Here is a 16,893-nt window from a genome sequence, read left to right as displayed (position 1 = left end):
CTATTTCAGTAGTTCAGCTCATTTTACAACCCCCATGGCTACCAATGCTATCTATTAAAATGTTTATTTACTATCCTGAACATTATCTTGCAATAACATATTATCTTGCAATAAGTTTGTGCATCTCTCTGATGTGATAATTAATACATTTTATAAAAATTGTTTAAAATATTCCGGATGAAAAAACCTGACAAAATGTGTTCAGGAAAGTGCTCTGCAGGAAGCAGAGAGAGAACATTTTCTGGCTGAGAGACTTTATGTCCTGGGTACGATTTATTTGAAGCATTAATGCTGACCCCCCTCCTGCTGAGACTGAGCACATTTAGAGGAACATTAAGCAATTCCATCCCATAAATATGCACATTGTCTGTGAAGCAAACAATATAGAGACAGGCTTAAAGAATATTCTTGCAATAGAAAAACTTGTTTCACAGGAAACCACTGCTGGCACAAAGCTGAAAAATGGAGAAAGTCAAAGCAGCCGACCTCAGCTGCTATCTACAGGGAAGTGACAGTAGCTTTATGTAGAAAGTAACTGAATGTATGAGGAAACAATTTTTATATGCTTTTAGTATTCATCTCCATTTATAGCTATCCTATAACCAAAAAACAAAAAACACATTTCCCTCCTATTGATGGTACTATGTTCATGGGGTTTTCAAGCCTACCTTTAAAAAGCCACTCTTAGGCTAAACTCATATTAGCAGTACAAATCTCACTATTCGATTCGACAGCTATTCGATCGAATAGGACGATATTGTTCGGGTGATTGAACGTCGAATTTGAACACCAATGAAGTCAATGGGGTGAAAATTTGGGGTATTTTTCAGGACTGTGTAGAACTGCAAGAGCAATCAGGGAAGCAAAGCTGACAGCTCCGCTCCCCTGATCGCTCTTGCAGCCCTAGCGTAACTATATTATGTGTTCATGGATAGAGATTCCCTATCCAAGAACACAGAATTACCACGGGATCCCCAGGCACTAGAGGCTAAATGGGGCAAGTCTCCCCATTCATTTACCTCTGGTGATTGTGATTGGCTGGGGAAAGGAACATCCTGATGATGCTCGAGCTGTCATCAGGGTTTTCCTTTCCTCAGCCAATCACAGAGCCCTAGAGGTAATAATTTGGGAGACTTGTCCCCATTTAACCTCCAGTGCCTGGGGATCCCACACTGACAGGAGCATTCCCACGGCTGCACAGCCATGGGAAACATTATGTCAGTGTTACGGGCCGTGGAGTCACATACAGTTCTGCTAGGGCTGCAAGAGCAATTAGAGGAGTGAAGCTGACAGCTCCACTCCCCTGATTGCTCTTGCAGCCCTAGCGTAACTATAGTATGTGGTTTTGGATAGAGATTCTCTATCTTAAGGAGTCCCACAGGATCCCCTGGCACTAGAGGCTAAATGGGGACAAGTCTCCCTGTTTATTCACCTCTAGTGCTCTGTAATTGGCTGGGGAAAGGAAAATGTTTATGACGCTTGAGCTGTCATCAGGGTTTACCTTTCCTCAGCCAATCACAGAACACTAGAGGTGATGAATGGGGAGACTTGTCCTCATTTAACCTCTAGTGCCCGGGGATCCCACACTGACAGGAGGAGTTAGTTACACAAATCACACACATTCAATACATTTCTTTAACATTAACATTTTTTTTTAACACAACCTGAATTCCAATACCAACACTATTTACCACTACCCACCACTTCCCACTACCGGGGACCACTAGGTGACCAGGAGCGGTAACAGGCCATAACTAGGCATTTTCAGACATTTCAAGCAGCTGCAAAGCCAAGCATTCTTAAAATTGTTTGTAACTGCTTGCACTTAAAAAACAGTGATATGTAGTTCAAATTCAAGTCTATGGAGGCAGCAGGGGCAGTAAGGCACAATGGATGCTGAATAGAGCGTCTGGAAAACATTTGAAAATAATACTGCTGCTGCCACCAACCACCTGATAAAAATGATAAAAAAAACCTATTCAGTTCAGTGCTCTTTTGTAGGTGGTTTTAAGCTGGAAATCTTCACTAATGTGAACTAAGCCCTAAACTTAGAGCTGTTTGGATTTGCGGACCATGCATTCATTTAATATCTTTAAATATATTTATATGAGGTGGGGGAATTTATTGCTTTCTAAATAAAAATGATTGTATCCTTTAAAGAGTATTCCTTTAATGGAGTGAATGTGTGTTCATTTTAAACACCCAGTAGGTTTAGGGAAACGATATGGTGTATGATCAATGTATAGCCAAGTTGATCAATGTATAGCCAAGTCAATCAGTATTTACCCATAGTCACACATTTTGTATGATTTTATAATATACTACAGCTGTTAATCCTGACACCTACAGTCTAAATCCTCCAAAACCAGTCATTTTAAGAATGAATATGATGGCTTGTTCATAAATTCTATTTGGGAATAACTATCCCTTCCAACAATCTCACCCAAGAAAAACTGCAAAACTTTTGTGAACTTTGTCAAGTGCATTATGGAATATTTGCTGAAAAATATCAACAGGGTGTAATGCCCAAGACCAGTGTCAGTGCTAACCAGACACCATTCCTCACATCTAGCTCCACACTCTTTGCTTAGCCCCAGGAGGCTAGTTGTGCCATCCCAGCCCACAGCTCCCATGATATCTGTGCGCAAAGGATGTCATCTGGGGAATGATTGACCAGGAGCAGCAGGTAATCCATCAGCTAAACAAGGAATCCAAGGGTTAAGACAAAAACCAGGGTTAGAGGCAAAGGTTGGTCAAGGCAGCATACAATCTCACAGTCAGGAAATAAGCAGCAGTGAATCTAATGAATAAACACCCCAGTAGCAGGTCAGCAAGCTTAACGCTACAACACCCCACTGGTAACTGTGAGCAGAAAGGCTAAACTTGTGCACAACGCTGGGGATGCCAAGAATGTACATCTCATGCTGCACGGTTAAAGGTAAACAGGGGATGCTGTGAGCTGCTGATCAGAGGGCAGACAATGAATTTCTTGATTACACCATAGAGAGAATTACCAGGGTGTAATGTGGTGCCACAGAAGGCAGGACCGCTGGCCAGATAAGCTTTTCCTAACACATGGCAATCACAGTTATAGTAAATATTGAGCCAAAAGTTCTAAAAAAACAACCATTGCCTGTCCGGCCTGGCTCTTATATTTTAAGATAGCAAAGGTGCAGCCATATGATATGCAGACTGAAATAACTAGTGACAAATTTGCTTCATATTTTATTTATGTGTCACTTAAATAAATAAATGGATTTTATAATATACTGCACTTTGCACACTGCTCTGTGCGTTGATATATCAGCTTGCACACTTCACTTTTATTGAGCTAAAGAATTTACATTACAAAACACAAAAGCCGATTTAATATATATTATATATCCAGGCTCTAATGATATTGGAAATTACTGTGGAAACCTATTGGGACTAAATCATACAGTAGGTGAGTGTACACATCACAAATGTTTGCTATTTTTGTGGCATCACAAACAATATACGTAAACTTACATGAATGACTCAACACAACATTTGATCTCAAGTGACTGTAGTAAATCAAGATAACACTTCAATGAAATACATTGTAATACTTTGTTTATTTGAAGAACAAAACACACTCTCATTATTCAACAATAACCAGGCAGAGCTGGTATTTTCCATATACATTGTTAACATTCATACTTAGTAGAAACATTTCAGATTTGTGCAAAATACAAAGAATCATACACAGTTTCCAGTACATTTGATTCTACTTTGTACAAAAATGAGCCTGCCGGACTATTCTTCACAAGCCTTCATAGGACCACAAATAATATAAATCATTACAAGATGCACCATATTAAAACTGTCACCGCTTTTATTGTTGGCACAAATGAATTTGAACATTGAACACTTCACAACATGTTTTACATTGTTTTATTTAATGGAAAGCTGAACATTCTTCTATAGTCTATATTGCGAATGGTCTACACTGATTACAAAGAGTAGAAAATGTATTTTGAAAGAATTGAATTTAGCAACAAGGGCATGACATGAATATGAATATTCAGAGTATCAAGCTGTAGTAGGTTGTCAGCATGAACACAACATGCAACAAGAAAATCATATTCCTACAAATGAATCTGATTTCACAGTTTGTTGACTAAATACTAATTATGGCTGGTAACATTATTAAGGGATCTCATTATTGGTCCCCATATTAAGTGTGCTCTTGAAGAAAGACATTTCAATTTGGAGAGACAACATTTTAGGAATCTACACCGATTTTTCACAATTTTTCTAAAAGATGAACTCCAGTTAAATAGCTAAAAACAGAGATAAAATACAAAAAGGAGAGTTGTATAACCTGCCAAAGCCTAGGGACAATATCTTGCTCCTAGGAGAAGCTAGGGGTGGGTCAGTTCTTACCACTAGAGAAAGCTTGGGTAAAGGATTGGAACAGCTGCCTGCAAAGCCACTCCATGTGAATTTAGGGTAAAAGATTTGTATTTATGTCTTTTCAGCTCCGCCATATCATAGAACAATTTTTCTTTCTTTGCTGTAGTTTATTAACACTTACAGGTCTCCTCCGCACCCCATTACTTTATAGTAAATGGGAAAGCAACACACTAATGAGCCAATCTCTCTGTAAACCTAAACTCTCCTCCTCTTACTTATGCTACAGCACAGTTAATTTGTTCCATATGCTGTTCTCCCTCCTCCAGTCTGCTGGACTGTACTGCAATTGACTAATACCAATTCCATGGCTGGACTGACCTTAATTTTTAAATCAACGGGTTAGGTTTACCTCCTGTACCCTGTTACTACAGCTGAATTTAGGGACCTGGTTATACTGTCTGTGGGAGGTGTCACAATCACTGGAAGGCTGGGCAGATTTAGGAATCTTGTGTCAGGAAAGGCAATTTACATATCTTTGTTTTAAGTTGTGTTTTCCTGCATGGGTGGAGTACAGCTTTGGTGCAAGGTTTTCAAAAACAAGTTGTGCATCAAGAAAAGCTACAATTGACCAATGAATGAAGTATACATTCACACCTATAGATTAGGCATCATATGAAAAAATTTTACAGGGTTGCTTATCAGAACATAATATAGAAGAACATAGAAGAACTGCAGAACATAACATATACCCCTGTGCCCGTTCTTCACAAATATTTTATTATGGAACTTATCCTGAGTAATGAATGATCCCTGTGAATGCAGCATTCCCCCCTATGCACCTGATGAAACGTAAGGTAGAAGTAATTAAATGTTCCTACAAGTACCCTGTGTACTGGGTCTACCTAAACCCAAGGTTTAGCCACTAGCTGTAAAATATGCATATACAAATAACATGTGATAGAACTGGGTCATCCTGATGAAGGAAGAGAGAATATTGCACCCACTAAGCATCTGAAATGTAGTCTTATCCTAGAACATGCATGTTCAAATAAAAAATATAGTAGCAAATATTAAACCATTATATAGAACTATATCAACCTCAGTAAGTAAGTGGCCTTAACCGGTTGCAGTTTTATCCAGTTATGTGTTTGAATGTGTAACCACAAAATGTTATGTACAGGAACTAAAAGTTATCTAAAGCCTTTAAAGTCATAAAAAGCATGTAAAATAGCAAATCACCCAAAAATTCACGTGTCACTTTTAGAACTGTCAGGAAAGCAGCTCATTAAATACTAGAAATGTAAGCAGTTTTATTTCTAAACCAGTTTTAAGAGCTTTGACATACTAAACATATAAACTGAGCAGAGTGGGGGTTCTGATATCAGAGGTAAGTAGAAGAAACAGAAATTATACTGACGCACAGCTTTTGACAGTCAGTAATTTCCGCCTCAGTAATTACAAATTCAAGCCTATAATGAATTGTTTTGAACCTTTGTGCCTATTTATACTATTTACTTGGATTTTTTTATTTTTGCTACCAGTTAGTTCTGTAGGCCCACATAATATAACAGCCCAAATCCTTACAAAGTATTACATGCATGGAAAAGAAATGACAGATATAGTTTGTGTAATGCCCAAATTATATTCCACTATCCTATATCATATACATTGATTTATATTTTTCATTTCATATGATCAATGATAAAGGGGAAGAAAACTAACAGTAATCTTTCCACTCCCCTGAACAAGTTTATCCCGCCCTTCCTCCCATAATTGCTATACCTTCCTATAGCATGCTTTAGGGCCCTTTACATCAGAAAGTTGGTAGAGGAATGTAAACAATGCCATGGGACTTTTAAAAAAGCTTATATAGCTTTTATTTTTGGGGCACATTTAAAAAACAAGAAGGATGACTTTCACCAAATATTCACTGGTGAATAATTTATATAATTTAAGATATATTTACCAGGAAGATTCACTTGCAGTAAAAGTTAAGTGAATGGTTTATAAATATGCTTTCCTGAAATCCCTTTAATTTGTAAGCAAGTGGAGAAGACGTTACACTAGCACTGATTCATGCATTGATTCCATCTAAAATGTACAAACTTCCAATATAGTGTACTTAGTGCTTTTTAATGATATACATTAACAGCATTCTTCATTTACACATCAATTAGATTTGATGACAAGTGAAGCCATCAGTTGGGTTTCAGCCATGCTCCCCACTTCTAGAGAGAATCAGTCTAATCTACAGTATCACAAGGTGATCACAGTGATCCCACAAAACAGCAAAAATCATTTAGCATTTAGAATCTTGCCATAGTTTTCTAAACATAATCATCAAAGATCACTGATGCATGTAATGTGTTTTTATTTTTTTTTCAAAGAAAAAGTTTATAATACCATTTTCGTACAAATCAGCCCCAGTTAACAAAAATAAATTAAAAACAATGTAGCATAGGTATCTACAATATAGCAAAAACCAAGAAATACTTTCTAAGCTATTACAATCTCAACGGGCGTGGGTGGCTCATAACAACTGTCAAGGATTTATGTTGACACTTTCTAGAACATACTGTAATTATATGATGTCTTGCTCTGGTTCACTGGTTCAAATGATCTGTTTTTAAATTCAAAACTAATCAATGAGAACACTAAGTCCTTTTTATTGAAAATGTCTGATAGAACTATCTAAGATTTCCCCAACAACTATTCAAATTACGTCTTTCATGAATAAAAACCTGATGGGTTAGAATGGGCAACACACACCTTTTCTTTTAGGTCATTTCAGTAATCCACTACTAAAGTTTACGGCTAAAGCTGAACAATATAAAAAAAAAAAATCTATACTTATGTTAGATTATATATTCTGTTTCTATGGTATGCACACTGCTGATGTGCTCCTACTTTGATTACAGTTTATGCACCTTAGGTTTTCCGGCACAGCGGAGTCCATAGATTATTGGTTGCTTTGTTCCAACCTTTGGATAAAATTGGAGTCAATTGTATATGTGATTATTTTCAGGTATGGCAATCAACGTTAATTACACACTTACCACTTCTGACATGCTGACAGTTTTTCTATTTATTAAAGTGTGTATCGTGACAACTTTAAATAACTCCCATTCATTAAATCAGTAGGAACTGCTGCCAGTCATTGGTATTACTGAATGTTATAAATGAGTCTGTTCTAAGACAGTGGGAGGAGTAGACTGTAAAGAATAAAACAAACCTAATTACACAGGCAGACAAAAGTTTATGACTAGTGCCAATATGTCCCAGTGATTAGCAATCCACTAGGAGTTGTAGATCATTTAACGCTGGTAAATGAGATTAGTGGACACATCTAAAAGTCCATATTTATAAAAGGTAACAGCAACCTCTATGTGTGTAAAATTTCCTATGCCCATCCAAACATTTAATTTTCATATGGCCAGCGGAGCAGAGCACCTACTGATGATATACTAAAATATATAAAAACTGTAATACTAGAGAACCACTTCAATTGGAATTGTTGAAGGATTTTCTGGCTATTTATAACTCCGTGGACATTGGGAGCATGACACTTTATTTACCTACTAGCTCTACATACTAGTGGTGCCACTGTATTTACTTTGTATTTACCATTATTGAAAAATTAGAAGCAAGTACTATAGATTGCTTTAAGAAAAAGCTGGATGTATTTCTAGAAGCACAGAATATAACTAGGTATTAAAGCTTTAGAGAAAAGATAGCAGACTTTTGATCCAGGGAACATCCGATTGCCTCAAGAAATTGTAAAGGAATTTTTTTTGGAGGGTTTTTTTTTGGCTTCCTCTGAATCAACTATGTCCTTAGGGTTTTATATCTGGGATATGTTTATTTCCCTACTGGTCGAACTTGATGGACTTATGTCTTTTTTTCAACCTAACTATGTAATCATGTAACATACTTAATGGTAAAAAAAAAAGATATATTTATTTGTATTTTGTTATATTTTCTGTCTTTTTTCAACCCAACTATGTAATAACACCCCATAACCTGGCTTTGTTGTGGCTGTATGGTTGCCATATGGTTGTTTGGGCCTTATATTCAAAATATAGTTTTTGGCTAGCCCACCTATCTATATTTATTCTAAAGTAAAGCATTATGTATGTGTGAATTTACCGTTTATGGGCTCAGAAACATAAATGTCCTAGCCCAGAGCTCATGGACAATATTAGCATTGAGGCCAACTTATTGATACATATGTACATTCAATTCAATACTTTTATAAACATCCTAAAATCAAATCAAGCACTTGGTCAGGCAGCATGTACAACTTGCTAATGTACTTCATTCCAAAGTGTATAATGTGCCAAAGGCATGTTTAAGCCTACCCTTTAAACCATATGGCTGGTCATATCAGTTTAAGAGTCAGCAGAAACGCTAGCCGTGTAGCATTACATCTCTGTCTAAAAGTCTCTAAGTATATTCAAGTTTGTGATGTATAATTGAAGCATAGTGCTTTAAGGGTCTTTATTCGAAAGTAAAACTATACTTTAATAGGCTGCTTTGTATACACGCAACGTGCACAATTACAATAGCCTGCAAATGTAATTAATAAATAAATATGATGCAGGGAAATGATAAAACTAGAATATTTTACAAATGGTTATATATGTATTCATTGAGCAATAATGTCACCAGTTTACCACTATTTATCCTCCGCAACAAACTGCAGTCAGTAAACATTTAAGTTCATAAACTCCATATAAATGGCTAGACATCCTTCTATACCAGCTGCAAAAAAAAAGATAAAGGAGGGGATGTCTTTGTGTTTTAGCAAGGAGCTATTTGGTACCATTTGTTTGGCACATTGATAAAATGTAGTACAATGTCTTACATGTGATGACTGGTTCTACCACAGTAGGTGGTTTGTAGTAATGATTTATTAAAGTTCGACAAGGTTGGAGAGGATTCACTTTTATCAGCAAACTTGAGTGACCAAGCAAACCTGGGATGGATTTCCCAAAAGTCATTTGCTATTTGTTAGCAAATGGTTTCAATCCTGGACCAGATTCATTCTAGGTTTGCTGGATCACCCAGCTTCACTGATAAAAGTGTATCTTTTTCAGCATTGGAGAACTTTAATAAATCAGACCCAATGAATGAAGCGATATTTTTTCATGTCCGTGTATGCCCTAAAAGTCAAGGTCATATGACAAGGCACTTTTATATATCAGGCTTTATGTATTTAAAGAATAAGCTACGACAAGAACTTTACAATAACAGCTGCTACAAAATGAAAAAAGCACTTGCATGATTAGTCAATCACAGTCAAATAATTTATTAACACAGTGATTTATTAAATTGCCAGGGGTAATTTTATCAGAAAAGAAAATGCAATTCTTTTTCTGGGTTGAGGGTACTTTAATAAGAACAATGTTGCTATGTTCACACACAAATAAAAATGTAGTGGATTGCTCGAATTATGTTCAAGCATTAAAAGTGATCATTGGGACACTAAAGGGTCGGCACCCCTTCACCATGTTTACTATATTTCTGCAAACAGCAGATAAAAAACATTATTCATATGATATTTATTTTTTAAAACATTTAATAAAACACCTTTCAACCCTTCTATAAAATAGCCCTAAACTTAAAAGAATAAAACATATCTTGAAACAGTGTTCCTTTTAAAGTAGCTGAATACCCCCCCGTTATGTGCAACTTACCTTCTCTATGTACCCAGATTTTTTTTTAACAATTATCATTCTAAATAATATTAACTTGGTGTAATTTCATACCTTTTTACCTTGTTTAAAGTGCTTTTTAGGTACACAAACAACTTTATTAACTCTCTATTTTACTAGATCGCAAAAGACAAAAAATGTAAAACCAAGCTTCTAAAATCATGTTGGTAATGCTAGTCTTTGGTAAAGTCAAATTGACCATAGGATCAGATCCACTCAGGGGTGCTACAGACCTCACACAGGAGCATAAAAAAAAGAATAAATTATATGAACTTATTTATACGTTATCAGGCAAGTTTTTACTTTAGTTCCATTGCTTTCTAACATACACAGGGGCTTGTGAATATAACAGCTTTGTTTTGTAATGACTTGTCCCTTAAGTTGTAATAGTCAGGAATTGAGGGATCCCACTTTAAATCCTGCCACTATGCTCATACACTGGGACTTACCTATATGTTCATGTGCAGTATTATGTCATACACTCTGTAGAGGGCCCTATAAATAATAGCACAGTGCATGCATGCCACCATTGCTTTAAACAAAGACAACTTCAATATCAGTATAATCATCTAGGATTCCTAGATTTAAAAAATTTGATAATGACCCAACCTAAATTTGTGAAAAAAGAAAAACTTTTTGTACTTCCCTTTTTATATTACTTTAACTTTACCAAGTTTACATGTCATTAAGCTCAACATTAGAAGTATAAAGTGTTAATAAAAGCCAATATTGTTTGATTTTTTGCTGGTCATACAAAGGCAAAATATTTGCAAGTATTTTGACAAGGTCTAGTATAACTTGTGAGAGCTGGGCACATAGGGTTCACTGAAAACTAGTGAGAGCTGGGCACATAGGGTTCAATTAGAACTAGTAAGAACTGGGCATTAAAGTCTTCTATAGGAACTTGTAACAACTGGGCACATGTGGTTCGATGAGAACTATTAAGAGTTGGACACACATGACTCAATGAGAACTAGTAAGAACTGGGCACACAAGGTTTAATGAAAACTTGTAAGAAATGGGTACACGAGGTTCAATAGGAAATTTTAAAAGGTGAACACCCAGGGTTCAATAAGAACTATTCAGAGCTAAACAAACAGTTTTAATGAAACTTGTGAGAACTGGGCACACATGGTTCAATGAGAACTGAAAAAGGATGTTATTGCACAGAAAATTATTCAACAAGCTGGAATCTGGGCTCAAATCAGCAACTGTTAACTTTTTTTCTATAGAAAGGGGGATATTTAGTTTGTTGTGAATGCAACACATCTGAATGATGAATGAATAGGTTAAACATTAATATCAGCATTGTAAAGACCAAAACATGTAAAGGCAGATCTTGTACCGCTTTTCATTCCCATTGTAACATCTACCTTTGTAAGTTCAGCTTTAATGAATCTCACTGCTTACTGCTAATAATCTTTCATTTGCTGCTAATGATCAGGTTTCCCATAATTATTGCACTAACATGTCCCAAGGTGTCTTTTTTTTTTTTTGCTGGTCATCTTTATATATATTCATGGCATTAAGTGAATGTAGACCTAGATAGCCAGGTATCCAATATTTTAACACCACTTTAGAGTCCATACTAACAAATGACAAGGACAATACTCCCGCACAACTTTACAATCTGTACACAAATATTTTCCATATAGAGACGTGCAGTGTTCTTTTTACTAGTACACATTTTATTTCAGGTAAATATTAATTAATCTAAATAATTACCTTCGTAAACAAATATTATTTAGATAATATATGCATCTCAAACATGGAAGATTTAAATAAAGATCACAAAATTAAAAAAAATAATGGGATTAATTTACCAAAGGAGTTACGGTTGTTCACTTAGCAAAGTCAATCTGCAAGAGATAGGTAATTACCATTGCTTGTTGAATGAGGTAAACTCTGACTACAGCCTTTCAAACGTGCATGTGATTGCAAAGTGAATTTTCACAACAATTACTAAGCTAAGTTAATTATCCTCTACCCTTTGGTAAACTAACCCCAATGTTTTCAAAATGTTGTGCTTTCTATTTTAGTGGTAGTTATATCAATTGATTTTTTTTTTACAACACCTTGCTCTATTAAAGGACAACTGTACTGTTAGTAGAGCTGTTATTTAGCCAAACCTCTTATTCCTCTAACCGTGGGCCCATCTGGTAAAATACCTTCCTTTCTGTAGCCATGATCTTACCTGATATACTTGATACCACACAACCTTTTCAAATAAAACATTCCTGACAGATCCATTTTCTATGGATGCTAGAGGCCACCATAAGTGGGGCTCATTTATAGCAATAAATAAGACCACAGTAGGTAGAGGTCCCACTTTTCTTGCCAAGACAGAGTGACAGAAGACAGGACTGACCATTAGAGCAGGGAAGAAGATATATATATTTTACCAAGCAGGCTGCGCTCAGTGGGGTGGAGGATTATTTAAAGTACAGCTTTGCAAAAAGTACACTTGTCCTTTAACCTCAATATTGTGCTTATTCACAAATAGAAATTTATGTGCTGTTTCTCATGCACCATAGGTAGAAACAAAATGGTCAATTCTACATATGCGCAAAGATTTTCCAGAAGAAAAACTGATAATAGAGAATAAAAATCAAACTGTAACACAATCATTAAAAGTAACCATAAATGTTCAAAAAAGAACATTTAAAAGCAAATGTAAACATACATCTTAACAATTCTAATAAATCCATCACTATAGTGATAAAAGAACAAAACGCATAAAAGATTGTTAAAATATCTTTTTTTTTGTTCACTATTAATATTTTAAATGTGTGCCCTTCATTGTGCATATATTCCTATCATAATGTAACCGTGGTTAAAAACCAGTGGTTGGTTACTTGTTGGTTTTCCACTACATGAAGTGGGAGACAAAATGTTTGATGCCTGCTGGCTCTTCTATGTTCTGCTCTTTTATTTCTCTTGCATAGGCAAGTAATAAGAACACTGCAGTGTATACAAATAAGTTAGCATATAATAAAAGTAATCTCATTTATATTCTATACATCACAATGATCAAACAAGAATAAAATGTGCATCTTCTCAAAATGTGGTTCCAAGTGGAAGGCACTATTCCAATGTTCAAATTAACAATTTCCTAATGAAGGACATTAAATTCAAGATCTTCTTTTTTATTTTAGGCTAAGGGTTCACGGGTATCTTTGGAAGTCGAAATGACTACTCATATTCATCGGGCTTCCTTATGTTTTGATGCCTTGTGCTTATTCTTTTGTGCCATGGACAGGACATTGTAATCCACTATTTTTTCCCACATAATTAGTTAGTACTTTACTAGATGCTTTTCAATACATAAAAATCCTTGAAGGCTTCAAAAACTTTCTACAAAGCTTCCCGGAAAAAGCCCTGTCCTTCCATTTCTCTGTAATGTGCCTTTATACCAGCCATCTTCTCGCTTCTTGTGAACAAAAACAATGTCTCCTTCTTTCAGCTCAATTTCTGCTTCACTTTGAGGTGGATATGGCACAACCACTCGATATCTGAAAAATACAGTAACCAATTGTTTAAAAATTGCATAGATGTGTGTGATTCATAAATCTAACAACACAAGACACATATGTCGGGTTTTGCTTGAAAAGTACAATATTTTGAAGACCATAATATACAGACATAGGATGCTAATAACATTGAAGTAATATTGTGTTTCTGAAAAATTATTGTTACCAAAGAAAATGTAAAGAATGCAAAAAATTGTCTCAGCCATGTTCTGTGTTGTGTGAGAATAAAATGAATTGAAGTATAGGAAAAAGAAAGAGGAGCAGAAAAAAAACAGATGTCCCTCAAAGGGGCATACAATCATATGTATGTGTTCTTAGACCTCCTAGGCATTTGTAGCTCAATTATTTATATATCATCAATGAACCACTGCAATTGTATTTATTGTTTATTATTATTATTATACTGTAACTGTTTTTGCCCTTTTTGATGTATACGGAAACGGTTATCTGTGTGCAAGAATAATTCTTAGTAGTTTCGGGGCTTGACTTAAGGTACATTATTTCAGATAGGGATGAGGTTAGGATTACTACCTACTGAAGTTTATTGCAAATTGTGCAGATTCAAAATGTGTGGATCTAGTGAATTATCAACCACGTTGTTAGGTACACTATTGCCTGCTTTCATTCTTCATGGCATAGATTCAACAGATTGTTGGAAATATTCCTTAGGGATTCTGGTCCATACTGATAGCAGATGCTGTGGATTTTTCAGCTGCACATCCATGAGCATCTTCTGCTCCACCACATCCTAAAGGTGCTTTATTTGATAAAGATCTAGCAATCTGCTAGTGAATAGCATTGCACTTCCTGGCATTTTAGTGCAGTGGTCGCTAACCTTTTCGGTCCTACGGACCATGCGTGGGGAGCCGGGTGTCACTCACCTCCCTTATAGTGATGTCATGATGCTAGAACACATCTCTCCCACTTCCATGTCCCCTGGGATCTGTACAATGGACATGGTCTGCAAGCGTCTGCCAAGCAGGGCCCAACTCCTGACCCTGCTCGGGGGTGCACCGGCCAGAACCGGGGACCACTAAAACTTTTTCGTGGACCACCAGTGATGCATAGACCACTGGTTGGCGACTGCTGTGTCTAGGCACACCCATGTCTACAGTCGTATACTTGCAAAACTTAGGAGACTTGGAATGAGATGGGTTTGCTGTTCTCAGTCCTTCTTTAAGATGCCTTAAATGGTACTGCAGCTTGATGATTTTTAGCTTATAAGGAATAGAAATGGTAATTACTGCTATACATTGAGGGAAAATAGCTAGTTACAAAGGTATTTTTATTTTCCTACATAAAGAAGATTTTTATGTAATAAAAAAATGTATAACATTTTTTTCTTCATTTTGTATACATTTAAAAACCTATAGAGGCATCTACTGCCTAAAACTTGGATACGAATTTAAAAAAATTATAGTTCCAGGCAATGTGAACCCTCAACAGTTAACAGTTTCCAAATACAGTTCTAATTTGCATCAGTGCTTTTTCATAACAGAAAACAGTTGGATTATGGGATAGTAAAAAGCGCTGAATGGAACAGACCAGTGAAGTATGTAAATAACTGTTTTGTGGCTTTTTAGTAACACGCCCTGTGTGTTGCTTTCATGAAACAAGTTTATTTTATTTAAGATGCATATGTCCTTTATCTTACTGTTACATGCAAGGGTTTTACTTGTTTTGTTTCATGCAGGGAAAACTTTATACGCCCAGATATATTTATCTGTAAATTATTTTATTGGACAAAGGCACAACAGAATTAGAAGAACAGATAATTGCACTCAATTTACTCTTAATCCCTATGACTTGTGTCACTTTCTCTTGACCCCTGCACTCTGCATTACTCCTAATCTCTAAAATCTGCATTACATACTGCTAACTTGCACTTTGTGATACATACCACTACTCTACATACATACATACATACATACATACATACATACATTCTACTCACCCCTATATTCTGTATTACATACTACTTACATTCAAGGTTTGCTGGCCCCAGCAACCTGTGTTACATGCTACTGCTTCCTGTGATTTATTTATATTATGTGTGCCAATAGGTATATGATTGAAAAGTTACAATATTTAAAAATGATCCTTTGCATCATGGTATCTGTGGGATACATTTGGTGCAGTAATGAAAGCACTTTTTGTGGGTACAAGAATTGTGGTATATGCTTGGCGTATACAGTGAGTGTTTGCTTTATTTTTATTTATATTTTTATTATATACTTTAAGTGCAATCTGGCCCCATAAGAGTTCTCTGCAGTGCATAATTACTTGGTCCACATAAACCTATTTAAAAATCCCCCCTGAAATGCCTGAATTTGCTCCTACTTTTCTCCCTTTCATGTTTTATCATGGGGCGCATGCTATATGTAGGAAGCCACAGGCTGACTCAGTTCGCCAGGTTTAAAAAAATGATATATTTTTAACATATGTAAACCAACCCTTTAACATTTACACAACAAACCTGTCAAAATGCCCAAATCATTAGGATTTTAATTCTATTTCATTTAATTACATTGTCTGTTTTGCATGTGCTTATGAAGATATGTTAATTGAAAATTATTTCTATTTCTAATAAAGCCAGGGCTCAAGTCACACTCTCTGCCACCTCCACAGGCCCCTGCTTTCCAGATGTCAGCTTGTGGCGATAAAAAGTAAAATTAGTTTAAGAAAATCATTGTGTGCTGTAGATGAGTTTATTAGTTTAGCCAGAAAGTGTGAACGTGCCCTGAATACATAGGAGGACAGCCGTAAATGTGAATCAGCTGAGACGATTTTAGGGCTTGGCACTATCTTTCCAAGTGAATGAAAAGAGTAATCATTCTACATTGACAGCATAAAATCACATCAATGGCCAGACGCTTAAAAGACTAAATCACATTTCAACTTACTAATTTTAACTCACAAAGAGGTTTTACACATTACTCGTGAAATCAGTTTTTCCTAAATATATTTTTTATATTTCCATAAATCAAAAGGAAAATGGCTTTTTGCTCTGTACAAAAAGCATTCAATTTTCTACTGAGCAGTTTTTAAAAAGGTCACAATATAAAAATAAATATATACAATATATACAATAAACAAAATATTTTTTCTTTTTAAATCCTCTTTTATAATATTATTTTATTGTGTTATATTATTGTTTATAAATGATGGAAAGTTGTCTTTTAAATATTTCATGTTGTTTTGATCACCTACATAAAGTATAAAACCATATTTCCCAACTGTCAAAGCTTTAACTCTATTTAGTGAATACATAC

The 16,893-nt window shown here is 35.6% G+C and overlaps 1 protein-coding gene across 2 annotated transcripts in view; it reads right to left on the bottom strand.

Moving 5' to 3' along the window:
- Nucleotides 1-3,577: 3,577 nt before the first annotated feature.
- Nucleotides 3,578-16,893, bottom strand: part of SH3RF3 (SH3 domain containing ring finger 3) — a 241,542-nt gene continuing 228,226 nt past the window's right edge. For both annotated transcript variants that reach the window (XM_072414050.1, XM_072414059.1), the window contains one exon: nucleotides 3,578-13,603. In XM_072414050.1, coding sequence (XP_072270151.1) covers nucleotides 13,435-13,603 — 169 coding nt within the window. In that variant the 3' untranslated portion in view covers nucleotides 3,578-13,434. The remainder of the gene's footprint in view (nucleotides 13,604-16,893) is intronic.

Source organism: Pyxicephalus adspersus, chromosome 1, assembly GCF_032062135.1.
Source record: "Pyxicephalus adspersus chromosome 1, UCB_Pads_2.0, whole genome shotgun sequence".
Classification (NCBI taxonomy): Eukaryota; Metazoa; Chordata; class Amphibia; order Anura; family Pyxicephalidae; genus Pyxicephalus; species Pyxicephalus adspersus.
Note: the sequence above shows the minus strand (reverse complement) of the source record. Positions and strands in the feature narration are given on the sequence as shown.